Below are 21,051 nucleotides of genomic sequence, written 5' to 3' on the forward strand. Positions count from 1 at the left end.
TAAATGCAGGATTTAGTGTTGTTGTAAGCATGCCTATAACACTAGTGTTACTAGAAGCATTATCCATTGAAATTGCCATTATTTTATCGCTAAAGCAAAAATATCTACAAATATCTGCAACAGTTGAAACGAGTTTACCAGAAAATGCCATATCTAAAAATATTATGCAAACTAAACCACACAAAAATATATTCTTAAAACGTAAGAGTTGAAACGAGTTTACCGGATTGCCGAACAACTTCTTGAAAATTGAAAATCGTTGAACACTTGAAAACTTCAATTCAACAACTTCACAATTTTTCACGAAATTTCAACAATAAATTAAGTAATTGTAGTAGAGAGATTGAGAGAGATTGAGAGATATTGAGAGATATTGATGAATTGGTGAATAAAAATGAAAGAATGAGGGGGTATTCATAGTTGAGAAATGGGAAAAAGTGTAATTATATAAAGTTTGGGGTTAAAATAAAGTTTGGGGGCCAAATGGCCATTTTTTAAACTTAAAAACAGTCATATTTTCAGCCCAAACGGCTAGATTTTAAATATGGCCGTTGGAGAATTTTTTTATTATTATTATTATTTTTAAAAAAATAGTCGTTGGGCCCGTTAGGCCCGCCAGAACCGACCCAGGCCCGTCTGACGGTTCCGGGCTAAACAGTCCCGGGCTCGTGGGCTAATACTATAAGACCGGCCCGTCACGGGCTTCTCATGACCACCAGGACCGGCCCACCAGGCCCGTTAGGACCGCGGGCCCGGTCCGGTCCGGTTCAGGCCCAGCCCACCAAGCAGCCTTATGCTACATGCTCGAATCTAATATATCCAATCTTCCAACTGTTGTCCAGTTAAGTTCTCTCCACTTTCAGTTCACTATGATCGAGTAAGAAATGATCTTAGTGGAATATGACACAATCTTTAATGCGAGAATATATATAATGGTGAGGCCGAGAACAGGCTAGGAATTTAGTTATAGATTTTAGCTCCCGTAGTTTCGAATATGCCTCAAACTTTTACTTTCCTTCACCGAGAACAATTTCTACTAACTTGTGATGGGCCACTTCAGAATCTGAGATTGCAAGAAAAGGACAAACAGAAAACATAATGCTGAATAGTGTAGCTTGTTAAAAGTAAGCTATATATATCTAGGGGTGGAGCCACACAGCCGACTACGGGTTCGGACGAACCCAATAACTTTGATTCAAATATTGTATTTTTTTAAAAAAAAAAAAATTATTAAGTATGTATAAATATTAATTTAGAACAATGTAACTTAAAAAGATTAGAATCCCAAACCCATAAATTTAAAATTCTAGCTCCGTCTCAGCGCCTATATCTTTTTTGTTGCGCCTTACAAGCTATATTTATCATCGTGGCCGAATTGCCAACAAACATAAATGAAACGAATTTGCTATTTTATCTACACACAGAATAAGATATGTCTAGGGGTGTTCAAACCGAACCGGAAAATCACATCAAACCAAAAAACCAAACCAAACTGATTCAAAAATCCGACTAGGTTTGGTTTGATTTGGTTTGGTATTGAGTAAAAAAATCCGAATCAAACCGTCATATAAATATATAAATTTTATTTATATTTTTAAGACTTTATAGTGAATTTTCTTTAGAAAATGTAAAAATATTTGGGATCCTCTCATGTATCAACCTTGAAAGCGTAAATTAACGAAAAATTATTGTTAGACGACTAAGAAAATAACTATCATGTGTTACTAAAAAAATTCTCCCATTAGAATATATTAATAGATCATATGTTTGTCAATTTTTTCCATATTTACTAAACATATATTCACTTATCAAAGCCTTATCTATAATTTGAACAAAGTAAAATTGAAATAATATTCATATAACAAAAAAAAAACTCGAAAACCCAAAAATCCGAAAAACCCGACAAAATCGAACCAATCCAAACTGATATAGTTGGTTTGGTTCGATTTTGATAAAAACCGAACCAACCTGATCCATATACACCTCTAGATATGCCTATGCTTTTGGTCCAGCTGATCAATTCTACTCAACCAAGACCTCTAATAATAGTAATTTAAAAGGAATGAACTACAATATAAAAATAAAATAAAAAAGGGGGAGTGAGGGAGGAGTTACAAGTTGGCTTTTCTAGAAATAGAAAGGGGAAAGTCTTACCTTCGTGCAATGCATGCACTTATGCACCTAATTAATTCTTAGGCAGATCATTAATTACAAATTATAGCGTGTTTGGCTAAGCTTTTTTTAAGACAAAAGCATCTTTTTTTATCAAAAGTGTCTTTTTTCCCCCTAAAATTTAGGTATTTGGCCAAACTTTTGGAAAAAAAAAAGTGATTTTGAGGAGAAGCAGAAACAGTTTTGGAGAAGCAGAAAAAAGTAGCTTCTCTCCAAAAGCACTTTTGAGAAAAATACACTTAGAAACAGATTTTTAAGCTTGGTCAAACACTAATTGCTGCTCAGAAGTGCTTTTCAAATTAATTAGTCAAACACAAACTGTTTCTCACCTAAAGCACTTTTGAGAAAAGTATTTTTGAGAAAAAAACACTTCTCAAAATAAGCTGATTTTTGCAGCTTGGCCAAACGGGCTATAAAACGAGTTAAAACTAACAAGTGGTCTTACCTTGTCCAAAGCATGCACCTAATTAACTTTAGAGAAAAAATAAAAAAGGAGATAATTACAAAATATATTAGAACTAAAACATGCATCTTAGAGGAAAATGTGGCTCACACATTAGAAGATTTTTGTTTTATGAGCTAATATCATGTGCTGAAAAGGTTTAAATAATTATGGTTAAGCAACAAATACTTTTTTTTTGGTTGAAAATGATACATTTTATGTATTAGTAATTCATTTTGGCGCTATACACCGAGTACAGAAAATTTCTTTTTCTTTTCATAAAAAAGTCACAACTACTTGAATTTTCTAAGTTTTATCATCAAGGACAATCTTTGAATTCTAAAGAAAGGTCAAGTACCCTTATTTTGTTGGATCATAGCTATCGTCGCAAAGTAGGTTGCCAACATTGAACGGCATGCTTATTAACCACACCAATTTTCATGGTTGTCTTGGTTTTGTATTTACGTGGATGACATGTATGCATGTCACCCTTCAAAATGCTGAAAATCTTTTCCATGGTTTTGTACTACGTGGTTGACATATATGGCACTCTTCAATATGAAGCTAGGAATAACACAAAATGTATAGCATACCGGTGCACAAAGTATCTTGTATTTAAGTAGGATTCGGAGTATGAGCGTACTCCAAAGGACGTGATATAAACAACCTACCTTAATATAAATATTAGTGGTTGCTTTCATGACTTGAATGTGTGACCTATGGATAACACGGAGATAACTTTACCGTTACTTCAAGGCCCTCTCCTTGACACAAAATGTATAGCATGAATAAGAAAAATATAGTAAAACACTAGACTGAGAATCTACAACATCGATCTCCACTTGAATAGCCATTGGTCATTAATTAAGTTTGGGCATCATCCTATTTGAAGAATGAAGAATTAGAGCTTTCAGATGAAAAATAATACAAGTGCTCAAAGACTGGGACGGTCAGTAGCGAAGCACGGAAATTCAATAAGGGTGTTCAAATTTTGAACACGCTTTGCCGATGGGCTATACAAAGGTGTTCAAAATCTATTTTTAATCAATAACAAATAATATTTTATCTTATATGTAGTATAATTTTTCGGCGAAGGGTGGTCAGTTGACCAGCCTTCAATCAAAGTAGCTTCGTCCCTGGGGACGGTAGTTACCTAGCAGGCTACTCAGCTCTTGCATGGATTTCTAAGAAGAGGTACACCACTAGGTGTTTGTAAAGTGGTCCTTTTTCAGGAATGGATTCCTCATCAAATAAGTTTGAGAGTTATAGAATAGAAATTGCTATGTTGGCGTTTGGACATAAGAATTGTAAAATTCAGTTAATTTTTTTTTAAAGTGAAAATGGTATTTGAAAATTAAAGTTGTGTTCAGACATGAATAAAATTTTGGGTTACTTTTGAATTTTTGTGAGTGATTTGAGTGAAAATTTTGAAAAACAGCTTTTTGGAGTTTTTCAAATTTTCGAAAAATTCCAAAAAATTTCTTCAAGTGAAAATTAAAAAATTTATGGGCCGATTTGCACAAATAATCTTTCTTGAGGGACAATTTAGTTCTGACAGTCAGCCCAATGAGCTAAATTTGGGGAGAAATTAAAAAAGGAATTTTTACCTCTTGTACCAAAAGTTAACACCTTATTTATTTTAAATAAATATCATTTAAAAAAATTATATTCTATAGATACCTTTTAAGTTTTATAGCAAAATATTTAATTTTTAGTTACCTCCTAGCCCTAAGCCACTAAATACGCTAATCAGTTACAATATTTTCTTTCTCTCTCTATTTTGATACATCTCATTCTCTTCGCCGTCCCATTAAAATTTCAGATTCTCTTCCTCTTCTCTATTTAGTTCGCTTGCGATTTTCTCTCCATTGTAACAGTGCTTAAAGAGGAAGATTCTTTTTTTTTTTTTGTGCATCACGGAATGTTTGATGTCTGACATTAAAAATCTACTTACAATTAGGGTTAAACTTGATTCTTCATCAACTTAATGTCAATTCTGGCCGCCTACGTCAAAGCGGAAATAAGAAATCAAAAGAGAAAAAATCCATTTCAAGAGGAAAGTAATGGAAAGCTGAATTAGTAGAAGTTACCCAACCACCGCTGTCCACATTAGAGCAAATAGGCCTGCCCTGAATGGTCGTTGACACCATGATCAATTAGTCGTATGTCTTATTCTACCACTAAAATTCCGAGCACAAAGCTCTAACGCTCTGCATTGAAATTAGGATTTATTCTTGAACAAAGACGACAGACTTTGGGGCTGAGCAACTTGATTTTCTGTTAATATATTTCAATGTATTTTCATGTATTTCATTGTATTCATTGTCTTTTTTTCATTGTAATTCAATGTTTTTCGTTGTATTTCATTGTATTCACTGTTTTTTTTCATTGTATTTCAATGTATCCCATTGTATTCTATGTATTTCATTGTATTCACTGTCTCGCTATATGCCATGAATGTATTCATATATTTTTTTTAGTTAATATAATTTATGTATTCAGATGTATTATATAATTTCTCTGAAGATTGCTACGTTTTTGGTATATTTTTCGGTTGAGAATCTTTTTTATAACTGAAAATACAAAATTTATGTGTTATAATTGAGTTTATTGAGTTATATTAGGAGTCTATTATGTTAATTGATTCACTTTCCGTTTTAAAAAACGGTGTAATCCCCTATTTCACGCCGTGAATATAGTCGAATACAATAATCTATCCAGCTGTAATCCTACGTTTCACTCCATGAATACAGTCGAATACACTTGAATAAAACAACTGATTAGCTGGACTTCCTTGATTCACGCCTTTTTTTTGCCACTGTATTCGTGAATACAATAGCTTAAATACATCAAATATATCTTATAACCACAGAAAAGGTATCTATAATCCGTAATATAGCAAATGGTATCTATAGATGACTAATTACTACTAAAAGATAGTGCTTTATGAAAATTTCCCATTAAAAAATAACTAGATTTACAAGTGGTCATTCAAAAATAGCCACAATTTCAAAAGTAATCGAAATTTAGCTCCAATCTCCAGTATATTATACTGGAACTTTCTGCATGTTGGAGTTCCACCATAATATGCTGGAAGTTCATACACAGGTGCACCAATCTCCAGTATATTATACTGAAACTTTTCGTATTGCAGCAAAATAGTGGCTATTTTTCAGTGACTTTGCAAACGCTGACTATTTTTGAATAGCCAATCCGAAAACTACCCCATACTATTTTAACTTAAATTTGTCAATGCAATGCAAAGTAACATTGACCCAGACCACTTTATGGGATTTTACTGGATTGTTGCTCTTGTAATGCAAAATAACATTGAGCCGTACAAAATTGGGACGGAGAGGGAGGAGAGGGGAGAAATTCAAAAATAGCTAGATATACAAGTGGTCATTCAAAAATAGCCACAGTTTCAAAAGTAATTGAAATTTAGCCACTTTTCATGTAAAGATAAATCTGAACGAAAACACTGTCAAAATCCGAAAAATACACCAGCATAATATACTGGAGTTCCAGTATATTATACTGGAACTCTAGTCTAATATACTGGAGTTCTAGTATAATATACTGGTACAGCATAATATACTGGAGTTTGGAACACCGGTGCTCCAGTCTCCAGTATATTATACTGGAACCAGCAAAGTATACTGGTCCAGCATAATATGCTGGAAGTTCATACACAGGTGCACCGAACTCCAGTATATTATGCTGGACTGATCTCTATTGCAGCAAAATAGTAACTATTTTTCAATGACTTGGCAAACGCTGACTATTTTTGAATGACCAGTCCGAAAAAATTTTATTGCTTAATTTTTATTTTTTTTCATAAGAAAATTAAAAAGAAACATCTTGACAAGATGTTGGATTAGATATGCCAATTTAGACATATTACTTTGCAAAGTTTTGTTAGACAACCTAGTATCTTTTGAACGTGAATTGAAAAATGAATTGAATTAGTAACAATCGCTCATGGAACTCAAGCCAAAACCTTGGCAATGACCAGAGATCTATACCATTCACTCGGGATGGAGAGATTCGCAAAATCACACAATTATATTTTCTTTTGAGAAAGGTCTCAAAGTCGAGGCACAATAAATTGGGTTGTGGTCAAAGCACTCGTTTTGGCCATAGCTAGGTCTTCTTTCAGATCTACACTGTTCAATTAAATAAATGAGATTGTGAACGGCTTGACTTTTTCTAACGAAGTGCATCACTATAACTTGTTAGAAGATATTTAATTGCATTGTAATTCCTTTAGACCAAATAGGTATAAAAACTACAAGTTTAAAGTCAAAATCTACTTAAAGGTGGTAACTTGAAAAGTTTTATCTACATGGAATGGACGTAGTGTTTGTTTTAAAATTGAATATGTTAACTAAATAGAGATAAGTGGAAAACAGAAGACAATTTTCCCAGCCTCGAGTACAAGGGCAGTTTGCATGGTGGATCACCAAAACTTCACTAAGTTAATTTATGCTAGAATGAAGTATATGAAAAGTTAGTCTAGTTTGCTTGCAGAGTCGAATCAAATTTCTGATACAAAGACCAAAATCATACAATTTACAGGATCTCCACTTGAGTCGTTGAACATTCAGAATCCAGCTGGTTCGCTAATTCTGTGTAATCATCCTATATCAGAAGATGGAAAGAGTTTTTAAGACAAATATGGCAGCTAAAAAGGAAGAGTTCTTCAATTAATTTCTTAGGCAACTGTTGGATGAAAAGGATAGTAGCACCTAGAAGGGTTAGATTTCAGGGTTACAACTAAACCTGTTAATCGGGCTGGGCTGACCCGTTTTCGGCCCGGCTTGGCCCGGCTCGGTAGCATAAAGGGGGGGCTGGGACGGGTTGGACGGGGAGCGGATTTTAGACGAACACATTTTGGATACTGGAACCCGCTAACCCGTTAACGGGTTAAAATTTTTATTTTTATTTTTATTTTTTTAATTTGTGTACCGTTGCTAACAAAATTTAATTTAAAAAAACATATTAGCACAGCCCGCCCGAGCCCGTTAAGCCCGAACCCGGACGGGCACACAAAAACCCACAAATTCCCAACCCGCTATCCCTAGCCCGCTATCCCTAGCCCGCTATCCCTAGCCCGCTAACCAACCCGGTCCGTTAAAGAACGGGTTGGGTTTTTTTTTGTTCAGCCCGTCCCAGCTCGTCCCAGCCCGCCCGTTAAACATCTCTAGTTACAACATTCAACGTAATTAATATGAAAAATAGCATTAGTGATCCCATAAGTACTTTTTTAAAAGCATGAATGATGCCACAAGAACTAAATATGAGCAAGTAAATCATACCTTTGCTGCAGCAGCAGAGACACTTGCATTGTTAGCTTCACATTGAGGCACTGAGCAAGCTGACGGTGAGGGAGAATAAACAGACTGCAATTGCAAAGTTGAAGAAGTATCTGCAATTTCAAAAACTTTTTACAGATATGGTGGGAGAAGATTTATCTGACGATGGATATACTCGCCTCTGATACATAGCAGTTAATCTTGTTATCCTTCTTCAAGGGGCTCTTTATTGAATCCTCCTGAACTTCTGGTGAGGCTGCTTTGGCAAATTGCACATTATCAGTGAATTTCTGCACTCTTGTTACACTGAACAATCAGTCTAGGGAAACGACAGAACTGCAAGTCTACGCCTTGTATTTATAAGCGATGAAGCATAAGGCATTTAAAACTTATTGTATCTTCCATATTTAATTTATAGCATTAGAAAATATACATAAAGCTATAAGGTTCCAGTTCCTAAAAGGAAAAGAAACAGGGGAAGTGGAATCAAAATAGAGATAGCTAAAAGCATATCATTCACGAGATGGAGGAGGAAGCAGTTGCAGAACTTGGACCAAAAAGATGAGTTCTACAAATATTCTCAAAGCAAAGTGAATCTTATTTGCATCCTATGGTAGGAAAATATATTAATTTGGTATAAAGGAGTAAGCTTGCTTGGGATTGAGCTGTAGTTTTTGTTGGTTGTCGTTGTTGTAAAGGACTAAGCTACAGAATTGAGCAATTGCCAGACAAACAAAAAGACTAAAGATTATGCTCCTTACAACATAAAGCAAGGGCGTGATAGGAACCTGTGCTTTCTTCAATCACAGAAGACTTTGGATTAGTGTCTTTCCCTGTGATTTGAGCAATATCTGGAATCCTAGTAAGCAAAATGTCACAATTTTAGTTATCCAGAATGTCACAAATTAAGGAAGAATTGACAGCATATAACATGCATGACAGTATCTGAAGTATTTAATAGGAGCCAGATGAAGGAATAGATAAAAGCCACATGTTGATTTTAGCGCCATCTTCCGATCAGCTTGCTAATAACCCATCTAATCATTGTTAAGAGAACCCCTTTTTCATTGATAATAATAAGTTGAAAAGAATCAATAGTTTGGGATAAATTATGGACAAATCGGAGAGTTTCTGGCTTCTCTTTGCCTGTCACTAGGTAATGGTTAAGCACAAGAGCTAGAACTATAAAAGATTTCTAAGCCAAGAATGATGCCAAAAAGATATGCAAGCAAATTTATCAAAAGGAACAGCGCATCCTGCTGAAAGCTATCAGAGATAGAAAGCTTAGACAGCTGAAAGTTTTGACGATCCGCCTTTTTCTGTGTAGTAAAGAAATGGACTGCGCCTTACACATCCACATCTTTCAGTTAGCAAACAAAAGGAGTTATAATATGTTCTGAGAATGGTTAGCAACATGTTATATTCAGGACAAATTCTTTGCTATAGTGATCTTTGATTCAGGACAAATTCTTCCCAAGAGTCATTTTGATTGCTGAGTGAGAAATAAAACTTTAATTTAGGAAGTTTAACTGCATTTATTTTAATTAGACAACGGTGCTTAGAAGAAAATTCCAACTGAAAATTCAAGATGTTGCTAATCTTCAGAGTCTTTGCTTACTAAACCGGAATACTAATCTTTCATATTGGAGTTTATAAGAGGCTCAGTCAAACCGTAAGTTTTCATTTTGTCTAATTGAAAGGCATTCTTCCTGGCCTTCCATCAGTGAGGTGAATGTCTTCCTATCCTGGAATTAGAGAAAGATACAGCCAAATTAGTAGCAGCAATGAAGCCAAGGAATAATGCAGTACATTACGAGTGCGGCACTAGCAGAGGAAATGCATATTTCAACAAAGAGATGGAATGCCAAACCGAAACAACAACATTTAGCTAGGGCATGGAAAGATTAAACTCGGATGATGGCCTAATTATACGAATTAAGGACCTTGTCCTTGTTGAATTGTAGATCATAAGGGTAGTGACAGAATTCATCTGACATAAACAAAAATAAGAGGTATATAAAGGTGCACAGAAATATGTATATTATCCATAAAAAGTAATTTGGGGCTAGCTTGAGCAGGTGTGCTCAGAACTACATATATCTCTCCCAGTTACTGGAGTTGGTACATCAGAAATGATTGAGCAAATGGACTAGATCTGCCATAACACAGAAAAGTCTATTTTCCAACAATATCCTCAAGTTATAAGGAATTCACATAGGGCTAAAGTCAAGCAGCATTTGAAAGGAAAATCCCGAGGAAAAATGAGTGTGTTCAGACCTCTTCACCCATACGAGTGACGGCATCTTGAATCCTTTTTATGAAAATGCCTAAGCTTCCTACTTCACAATACAGTCCCTGATAATTACCCACTCAGAAAGGTAACAGTTCAAGTTAATAATCCAGTTTGAAATAAAATAATACTCCTAAGCAAACTACTATGCAAACCTTGTTCTCTGAGATTAAGTTCTGTAGAAATAGTTCCTTTGTGGATATCTCTCTCTGAAGGTATGACTAGTTAAGGAGGCATGCCACTAAGAAGGGAATGTGAAAGAACATTGTTGAAACTTAATAAAGCATAAGGGAGCACGAACTGCTTCCATCAGTTAATGGATATCTGTGTGATCTTTGGTTGGAACTCCTTGCTAAGAATTGCTGCCTCAAGTTCTGCCTCCAGCTGTCGTATTCTTTTAGCTTTGATTGTGAGTTCCACTTCATTATTCATAAGTTTGTTTTCCAGGTTGTTGATCTTCTCTGTAAAAATAAGCATTAGTTTCTTAGGTAACAATAGCTAACTTCTTACAATCAGAAGTCTGTAATTTATTTTCACATAACTAATCAACTTTGATGAGCAATGACGGAGTTTACACAGAAAAGGCATGTAATGAATGACAATTGCACCAAACAAGAAGTCTTAAGCATAATTGTGTAATCATACATAGAACTAAAACTAAACCCTTATTGGATTCATGATTAATTTATGCCTATACATCTCCTCTGTGCACTTACACCTAGAGGTCAGTGGCGAAGCCAGGAAATTCAATAAGGGTGTTCAAACCCTTTGCCAGTGGGCTATGCAAGGATGTTCAAAGTCTATTGTTAATCAATAACAAGTAATATTTTACCTTATACGTAGTATAAGGGCCAACACAGCTTCGCCCCTGCTAGAGGTATATAGATAGACAACAGGTATCGATACCCCACAGCTATGACAAGTATCTAGATGGACTACAAGAAGAGCATTCCTGCGAACCACATGTTCTGTATTATAAAATGACGTTTGTAGATAGATTTAAGGCTAAGCATGTCTGATGGATCAAATAGTGTCTAATCTAGTAACATCCTATTCTGCTGTGTCACTAAATGCTGAGTACAAGACTAAAGAGCTACATGCCAAGGTAAACAAGGATAAGAAATTACCGACGAAAAGTTTCTCAAAAGTAGAAACCTCATCCATTTTCCTCTTTAGCCCAACCACTGAACATGACAAAAGAAATTGAAGAAAGTAACAAAAAAAAAGTTTGTGAGCAAGTATATGAATAGATAGATTGCTGAGACTGAATGAATGAAACCTTAAGAAAAGAAAGCTACATGCCTACATCCTCTTTTTGACTGAGAGCGTGTCTAGCATCATCCATAAGTTTATTAATGGAGGAAGCCTCCTTTGACATTGAATCGAATAATAACAAATGAGCTCTTAACTTTTCAGATAGAATATCAATTTTTCTATCTCTGTCTTCAATAGCTCGCTTCATTTCATAAATAGAGTCCTGCATATTAATTACAGCAGAAATGAGTACCTATTTTGGGGAGATAGCTAAGAAGTTGAGCTCATTGGTTGAGATGACATCACATAAGTTCCATATTACTACAACCTTTACTATCTCAAGTTTAAACAAACATATACATGAGTATTGTCATGGGCGGCTTTCCAGCCATGCCCCATGACCCCTTGGGCGCGCCCCTTGGCGTCCTAGCAAGCCTCCCAATGCCTAGCGCCACGGATGGCCCCGTGGTCTTGGCCGCGCCAAGTGACAAGCGCGCATGTGCCTCTGTCGCCCCACCGATATCCCTCGCCAGCGCCCAACCGCAGGCGGATGCCAACAGCGTCGCGCGCGCAGACCCTGATGCCAAAGACTATGCTGCTGACAACGGACCTGTTTCTGCCTTGTAGAAAACTAAGTCCTTTTCATTGTAAATATAGAGTAGTTTTATTCCATGTACTTCCATTATGTTTCTCTAGCTTAATCAAGTCTAATCTTGTAGCTTTGGTTTATTTTTTTTAAGCATTATTAGGGGGGATCAAGCAATCAAACTTTCTGGCAAGCAAACAATTCTCTGTACTGGTGTCTCTCCCCCTCGACACCGCGTTGCCTTTCTGTAATAGCTTTCATTAATGCAATCAAGCTTTCTTTCATTCTCAATTCTCATTTCTGTTCTCTCAATTGCTCTTGACATTGGTTTTCCCGTACGACACTGACAATCTAGTCTAGCGTACGGAGGGGACCTCAGTTGGCGGACAACAACTGCACTGACATCAGTTGCTTAGCCTTACGTCGCCCTTCCAAGGAATCTCAGGAAGGCGCCGCGTAACAGTTTGTATCAGAGCCTAGGCTCGACATCGGACGAGGGAACGCATTGCCATTACCACCATTTCTGACCATGGTGAATCATGGGGACCGCATTGCGGCCCTTGAACAGACGGTTGACGGATTACTGCCCATCATGGATACGGTGCCTGAACTAAGAACCAGCCTAGGGCAAAGGTTGGACGACCTGGACCGCAGGGTGCTCCAGGCCGAAGTTGACATAGAAAACATCAGTCGTGACTCTGAGGGAGACCGGCAAACGGCAGCCACAGAGGCAGCCGAAATTTTTGGCAAATTCGAGGGATCCAACAGGAGCGTGCCGAGGATTTAGCTTACAGGGCACAAGAGGCAGACAGAGTGACTGCCATGCAACAAACTATTGATGACTTGACAGACAAGCTCAATGTCGTCAATGCTGCTTTACAGGGCCTGCTGCGAGGCGGTGGAAACCAAATCGGGGGCACTGCAAACCCCACTTCCGCGACAGGAAAACTGAAAATTCCTGAGCCATATAGTGGAGCTAGGAATGCCAAGGAAGTGGAGAACTTCATCTTTGACGTCGAACAATACTTCGATGTTGTTGGGGGCCTAGAAGAAGCTAAGAAGGTAGCAACTGCTGCCATGTATCTTCAGGGTGATGCTAAACTCTGGTGGCGGGTGAAGTACGAAGCCATCAGGGCCGGTGAAGATGCTCTCGAGATATGGGCAGAACTGAAGGCATCCATACGCCTACAGTTCTTCCCCGAAAATGTTGAATACAATTCAAGGAGAAAGCTACGAGAGCTCCGCCAGACCAAACCAGTGCGAGACTACGTGCGGGAATTCTCCGCGCTCATGCTAAGCATACGCGACATGGGGGACAAAGACAAGCTCTTCACTTTCCTGGAAGGGCTAAAACCTTATGCCCGTATGGAGCTACAAAGACAACGGGTAGATACCCTGCCCAAGGCGATCCAGGCAGCTGAATGCCTTGGGGACTATCAAATGGAAGCTCGGAAGGATAGGCCTCAGCCGCCTGCCCGAGCGGGATTCAAAGGGGGCCAGTCTAGCAATGGTGGCCCTAGCAGAAGTGGGGGAGATCGGGGCTCAACCAAACCTAAGACTCCCTCCACAAGCAGCAACAGTGTTGCGTCAAACAACAATGATCGGGGGAGAAAGCCTCCTTCAGGATGCCGTCATTGCGGCGGACCACATTGGAACAATGAGTGCCCACATGCACAGATGAATGCCCATCAGACTTTTGATGATGGGACTGATGACGACTCAGATGATGCGGATCAGACTGAACCAGTTGGTGCCTTCAATGCAATTGTTGGCTCCATCTCTGAGGCATTAGCAGAGACTAGTGCTGGTATCCGTAAGAAGAAAGACCCATGTCCAGTCACCAAGAAAGGGAAAAAGAAGGCGGATGAGGAGACTCCTCTTAAGCAAGAGAGGACCTTAATGTTCGTTGAGATGAAGGTGAATGGCAAGCCCATTCGGGCCATGGTAGACATGGGTGCTACCCACAACTACTTAGCCTCGACTCAGGTGGAGCGCCTTGGTCTAGTTGTAGGGAAAGGTAGGGGTCGTGTCAAGGCTATCAACTCACCTCCCCAGCCAGTGGGTGGAATAGCCAAAGAGGTACCGGTGAGGCTTGGCCCCTACGAAGGAAAATTCAACCTACGAGTGGTGATCATAGATGACTTCGAGTTGATAGTTGGATTGGAATTCTTGAGGCAAACCAACACCACGCCTGTACCGTATGCTGACATGTTACTGATGATGGGAACAAACGGGACCAAGCCCTGCATTATCCCGTGTATGCCCATGAAGATGGCCGTTGAAAACATCTCGGCCTTGCAGTTGAAGAAGGAGGTCAAAAGACATGAACCTACGTTCCCGGCAACTCTCTGCATTGAAGATGTAGAACGCTCCTTGGGTCCCATTCCTGAGCCCGTGAAGGAGCTACTACTAGAGTTTGAAGATGTCATGCCACAAGACATGCCAAAGTGACTACCGCCTAGACGCACTGTGGACCATGAAATTGAGCTGGTGCCGGGCGCGAAGCCACCCGCCCAGGCGCCTTACAGAATGTCACAACCCGAACTCACCGAGCTTCGGAGACAATTGACGGAAATGCTAGACACAGGGATCATCATGCCCTCCAAATCCCCATACGGGTCCCCTATGCTATTCCAAAAGAAACATGATGGTAGCCTACGACTCTGTGTGGACTACCGGGCTCTAAACAAAATTACTGTGAAGAACAAGTACCCTATTCCGCTAATGGCAGACTTGTTCGATAGACTGGGTGGTGCAACGGTGTTCACCAAAAAGACCTAAAGACAGGTTATTGGCAAGTTCGGATTGCAGAGGGTGATGAACACAAGACAACCTGTGTGACAAGATATGGGTCGTACGACTGCCTGGTTATGCCATTCGGCTTGACTAACGCCCCAGCTACATTTTGCACTTTGATGAACCAAGTCTTCCGAGAGTACATTCATGAATTCGTGGTGGTCTACTTGGATGACATTGTGGTATATAGCCAAACATTGGAGGAACACCTGATGCACTTACGGAAGGTCCTAGCCTGATTGCGGGAGCACGAACTATATGCGAAGCTATCTAAGTGCTCATTTGCTCAAAAGAAAATTGACTTCCTCGGACATGTCATCGAGGAAGGGCGGATCAAGATGGACCAGCAGAAAATTCAGGCAATCACAGATTGGCCGCTGCCTAAGGATATCCACGCCTTGAGGGCGTTCCTTGGTCTATGCAATTTCTATCGGCGATTTGTGAAAAACTACTCCCTCATTGCAGTACCATTGACAGAACCCCTCAAGAAGGTCACACCTTGGGAATGGGGACCCAAGCGAGCGGAAGCCTTCAACGCATTGAAAGCGGCTATGTCTAGTAGCCCCGTCTTGGCCCTTCCTAATCTGGCCAAGCCATTTGAAGTACAAATAGATGCATCTGACTATGCCCTCGGCGAAGTCTTGCTACAAGAAGGGCATCTTGTAGCATACGAGAGTCGGAAGCTGAAAGATGCAGAGCGGCGCTATGCCGCCCATGAGAAAGAATTATTGGCTGTCGTCCACTGCTTGCTCCTCTGGAGGCACTATCTGCTAGGGACCCCGTTCGTTGTCAAGACAGACAACACAACTGTTAGCCATTTCATGACCCAGCCGAAGTTGAATGGTCGACAGGCTAGGTGGCAGGAACTCCTAGCTGAATTCCACTTCAACCTGGAGTACCGAAGTGGGAAGACCAATCATGTTGCTGATGCGCTCAGTCGGAGAGCTGATATAGCATCGATGTGCCTACTCGCCACCCTAAGGGGAGCGAAGTAGCCACCTCCATCAAGGACCAAATACAGGATTTACTCATCAAGGATCCCACTGCACAGTATTTGGTGGATTTGGTAAGACAGGGCAAGACTCGCCAGTTCTACATGGAAGATGGTTTCCTGAAAGTGAAAGGGAACCGACTTTATGTTCCTAAATGAGAAGACCTGCGAAGGACTCTTCTGGCAATGTCATGATACTCTATGAGCCGGCCATCCCGGTGAGGAACGCACCATGGCGTTACTTCGTCGTGCATATTATTGGCCTCAAATGAGCGATGACGTTGCTCAGTATGTGAAGACTTGTCTAGTATGCCAGAAAGACAAGTCGGACCGCTTAACACAAGCGGGACTCTTGGAACCACTAGCTGTCCCAAAGAGACCTTGGGAAAGCGTTTCCCTGGATTTCATCACCGGATTGCCCAAGGTCGGAGATCTCACAACTATCTTGGTTGTGGTAGATCGATTTTCCAAGTATGCTACCTTTATTGCTGCCCCACAATATATATCAGCAGAAGATACAGCTCGACTCTTCTTCTCTCATGTCGTCAAATATTGGGGCCTGCCCAAAGACATTGTTAGTGATCGCGACTCACGCTTCACTGGTAACTTTTGGACCCAACTCTTTAAGTGCCTTGGGTCAAAGTTGAGTCACAGCTCAAGTTTTCATCCGCAATCTGATGGCCAGACGGAGCGGTTCAATGGTATGTTGGAGGAATATCTCCGTCACTTTGTAACCGAATCGCAGAAGAATTGGGTGAAGCTTCTGGATGCTGCTCAACTGTGTTTCAATTCACAAAAGAGCTCTAGTACAAACAAAAGCGCTTTTGAAATTGTTACCGGACAGCAACCGCTACTCCCACACACAGTCAATGCACCAAATATGTCTAAATCTCCTCGAGCTGCTAGCTTCTCTAAAGAGTGGAAGCAAAATTTGGAGATAGTGCGGAGCTATCTTGTCAAGGCTCAAAAGCGGATGAAGAGGCATGCTGATCAGAATCGTCGCTTTGTTGAATACCAAGTAGGAGACAAAGTGATGGTCAAAATTCCAAAACGTTACTTATTTGCAGGGGTCCATGACCCTCGCTTATTGCAAAAATATATTGGACCCTTGTCCATTGAAAGGCGTATTGGGAAAGTTGCATACCGGGTGGATACCCCAGCTTGGTGGAAAATTCATCCTGTCTTTCATGTCAGCCTCCTGAAACCTTTTCAGGAAGACACGGAGGATCCTTCACGAAGCCAGCTCACAATACCCAGTATTCGAGGGCCCAATTCAACCGGGAAAAGGCGTGCTGAAGCTATCCTTGATGATAGAGTGATTCATGCCTCAAGGAAAGATCACCAAGAGTTCTTGGTGAAATGGCAGGGCTGTGATGCAGAGGAGAACACTTGGGAGAGGGGAACAAACCTCAAAGCCTACAAGAGCCTAATTGAAGATTATCTTGCAAGTAAGGCGCCGAGGACGTCGCCAACTCAGGTGGGGGAGAATGTCATGGGCGGCTTTCCAGCCGTGCCCCATGACCCCTTGGGCGCGCCCCGTGGCGTCCTAGCAAGCCTTCCAATGCCTAGCGCCACGGACGGCCCCGTGGTCTTGGTCGCGCCAAGTGACAAGCGCGCATGTGCCTCTGTCGCCCCACCGATATCCCTCGCCAGCGCCCAACCGCAGGCAGATGCCAACAGCGCCGCGCGCGCAGACAATGCCGCGCGCGCAGATCCTGATGCCAAAGACTATGCTGCCGACAACGGCCATGTTTTCTGCCTTATAGCAAACTAAGTCTTTTTCATTGTAAATTTTATTCCATGTACTTCCATTATGTTTCTCTAGCTTAATCAAGTCTAGTCTTGTAGCTTTGGTTTATTTTTTTAAGCATTATTAGGGGGATCAAGCAATCAAACTTTCTAGCAAGCAAACAATTCTCTGTACTGGTGTCTCTCCCCCTCGACACCGCGTTGCCTTTCTGTAATAGCTTTCATTAATGCAATCAAGCTTTCTTTCATTCTCAATTCTCATTTCTGTTCTCTCAATTGCTCTTGACATTGGTTTTCCCGTACGGCACTGACAATCTAGTCTAGCGTACGGAGGGGACCTCGGTTGGCGGACAGCAACTGCACTGACATCAGTTGCTTAGCCTTACGTCGCCCTTCCAAGAAATCTCAGGAAGGCGCCACGTAACAGTATACACGTGAAAGATAACATGGACACAGAAAATCTGAGTTCTAAGGTAGCAAAATAGCTGCCAAAGGGATAAAAGTTTGGAAAGTTATCTAACAAGACGTTCAGCTCTGCAGAAACACACAATCCAATCTAGGAACTGCCGCCTGAAGAACAATGCCACTTTCTTCCAGTTACAGCATGCACATGACCTCATAATATTCAGTTGCTGATTACAAGAATTACTGTGCCAAATTTTGGAAATAAAGAAATTTACCAGAAAAGTTCTGTTTTCTCTTTCCTATTAAGAGACACCAATGCATTTTCATAATGCCAGAGTTTGGTAACTTCTCATTAAAATTTAGAACTCGAAATCAGATAAAACAGGAATATTATGAACCAGCAGAACAAACCAGAACATCAGTCATGAAGGTAAATATACGAATTAATTAAATCTACTTTAACATATCTGGCTTAGCATTACAAAATGCTAACCTCATAAGCCTTCAGAAAAGCTTCCCTTGATTCAAGCAAGCTTTGTAAAGTTCCTTCCAATTCCTTCTGCTTGTTTTCCAGCAAATTGTTCTCATTCTTTAAGCAAGTTACCTGTATTAATTTGTGATCTCTAACTTCCATTCTGAATGATACAAATTAATAAACATCTAGGTGAGCAGAGGCAAACCCAGGATATGAACTTCATGGGTTCGAGTTCGAAACTGTACCACAGCCTATTTGATTTACTTGATCCGAAATCTATTATTTGTGCTTATTTAGTGGATCTTTTAACAAAAATATAGACTCTGAGCCAAAGCTGATAGGTTGAACCCATTACTTCAACACTACATCCGCCCATGTAGGTGAGAGGCGGATCTAAAATTTAGAGTAGTTAAATGCTCTTCTTAATATATACACAATTACACACATAAATAGCTCTAAATTAATATATACCACACACACAGACGGATTTTTAAAATGCTTTTTTAATGAAAGTGAGGTGTATGCGTGTTTGCATGTACCTTGACTATTCCACTAGATACCTGTTACCTCCCACCAGCACAGGTACCGGATAACTCTATCCGAGGAAATCATATAGTGTTCTGCTGGAACTTCAATGTGAAACCTCATGATCCTCCTTCCATTTCAAAGACCACTAGGCCACACATACATAATTTGAGTTTTGAGATAATAAGTGCACGTGAACCCTCTGCTTATATGCTGGATCAGCCTCTGCGTTCGTGTAGCGTATGATGATAAGAGTCAAAGATGAGCAGTAAGTGTACTTTACCTTTCTTTCCAGCTTATGCCTAAGTTCATTAGAGAAACCTAACTCAGCACGCAATTCCGCCAATTTTTCATTGAATTCCTCCTCCGATTGCTTTTGCTTCTGTTATTCATACATCAAAAAACTTCTTCGGCAGTTAGATATTTTACATATAACATTCAAATACTTTCAAAGATGTGAGTGATTCGAGGGAACCTGGACCGAAATTTGGATTTGTTGAGACGCATTGCGTTCCTTTTCCTGCAATAAAAGTTCATAGAAACTGTTTTGAGCGGTAATGGAGAAAATTGATGATCAGTTATGGAGATGAGAGGTGATGATGAAAATGACGATTTTACTTTGAGTTCACGAACTTCAGAAATTAGGGCGTGGAGTTGGAGCTTGAATTTGGAGAGCTTCAGGAGCTCCATTTACCCCCCAAAATTCTCCTTAGATTCGAATCGGTTTCTGGAATGTGGTCCGTGGAAGCACCTGTGTATGAAATGTGGAACTCCTGTGTATTATGCAATAAGTTTAAAAGCAAAAAATTGGAACTATCATTATATTACTCGAATATTTTTGAGATTTTTAATAATATTTTCTTTCAAATTATTTCATGTGGCTAAATTTCATTACTTTTAAAACTGTGAATATTTTACGATTATCACTTGTAAAACTGGCTATTTCTTTTAATTCCACCCATTACTGTGGGAAAATTTCATAAAGGGAAACTTACACATATGTCCCAAATAAATCTAACACTTACCAAAACTAGCCAACAAAAATTGAAAAACCAAACCGGTTTTATTATCAGGAAAACGCTCTATCAATATGATTTGTTCTAGCTCCTCTACCGTTGACTTCGTTGCATCAGAATCATCGGGGGGTCATGAAGGTTCGAGGTATCATAAAATCTTCATCCTTGAAGATCTCTTGCTCCTCCGATGGGGCCGAGGCTAGTACATGTAGTTGCTATTTGACTTCTTATTTTCCCTATGGCTCCGATTACTTTGCTGACAAAAGTGCTGATATCGGTATCACCTCGTCAATTGCAAACATCTCTTTGGCGGCAGGTTGTTCACCGTATACCATTTTGACTCCTTCAGAAGTTGGGAACTTCAGAACTTGATGAAAGAAGGTACTACTCTCATGTTATGTATTCAAGGCCTTCCGAGTAGTGCGTTGTACTGCTCACATGGAACTTCAGAACTTGATGAAGCGTTGAAGGTACTACTCTCGATCACATGGAACTTTGTATCTTGGACGGTCCCGACCATATTTACTAGCAAAATGATCTCTCCTTTGGTGGTCTCACTCGCCATATTGAACCGTTAAGTACCCGAGCTGCGGGCACGATCTGATCTTGGAGGCCGAGTTGCTCTACGACTCTCGATCGACTGATGTTTGCCGAGCTACATGGATCAATCAACACACGTTTAACTTGAATTTTATTCATAAGGATAGATATTACCAGTGCGTTGTTGTGAGGTTGTTCAGCATCCTCGTCATTGAAAGACAAGGTTTCCTTTGGTAAATAGTCCTAGGTACGCTTCTCCCTTGTGATTGTCACTTTGGTGCATTTAAATATCGGGCCTTGAGGAATATCGACCCAACCAACGATCATATGAATCACGTGTTGCAGTTCTTCCTATTTGTTTTTCCTGTTTGCATCCCTGTCTCTGGAGTGATTTTTAGCTCGGTCACTCAAGAACTCTCGAAGATGACCCTCGTTAAATAAATGAGCTACCTCCTCACTTAACTGTCTGCAGTCTTCGGTTTTGTGACCATGGGT

General features: G+C 39.9%; 1 protein-coding gene across 5 annotated transcripts; it reads right to left on the reverse strand.

Annotated features, from left to right (window-relative positions):
* Nucleotides 1-7,060: 7,060 nt before the first annotated feature.
* Nucleotides 7,061-19,795, reverse strand: LOC104218147 (uncharacterized). Of its 5 annotated transcripts, none has more exons than XM_009768581.2 (14): nt 19,619-19,795; nt 19,476-19,520; nt 19,284-19,382; nt 18,494-18,604; nt 11,522-11,696; nt 11,347-11,403; nt 10,544-10,680; nt 10,375-10,434; nt 10,207-10,284; nt 9,601-9,674; nt 8,718-8,788; nt 8,109-8,185; nt 7,933-8,016; nt 7,061-7,255 (listed from the first exon to the last, which is right to left on the reverse strand). In XM_009768581.2, exons 1-14 carry the CDS (start codon nt 19,688-19,690, stop codon nt 7,187-7,189), a joined length of 1,209 nt encoding a protein of 402 aa, XP_009766883.1. In that variant the 5' UTR covers nt 19,691-19,795; the 3' UTR covers nt 7,061-7,186. The 5 variants fall into 5 exon arrangements, with proteins under 5 accessions (XP_009766883.1, XP_070016131.1, XP_009766868.1 ...); XM_070160030.1 differs by having other exon boundaries at nt 7,933-8,042; XM_009768566.2 differs by having other exon boundaries at nt 8,691-8,788.
* Between the last annotated feature and the right edge of the window lie 1,256 nt (nt 19,796-21,051).

This window comes from Nicotiana sylvestris, chromosome 10 (assembly GCF_000393655.2).
Source record: "Nicotiana sylvestris chromosome 10, ASM39365v2, whole genome shotgun sequence".
NCBI lineage: Eukaryota > Viridiplantae > Streptophyta > Magnoliopsida > Solanales > Solanaceae > Nicotiana > Nicotiana sylvestris.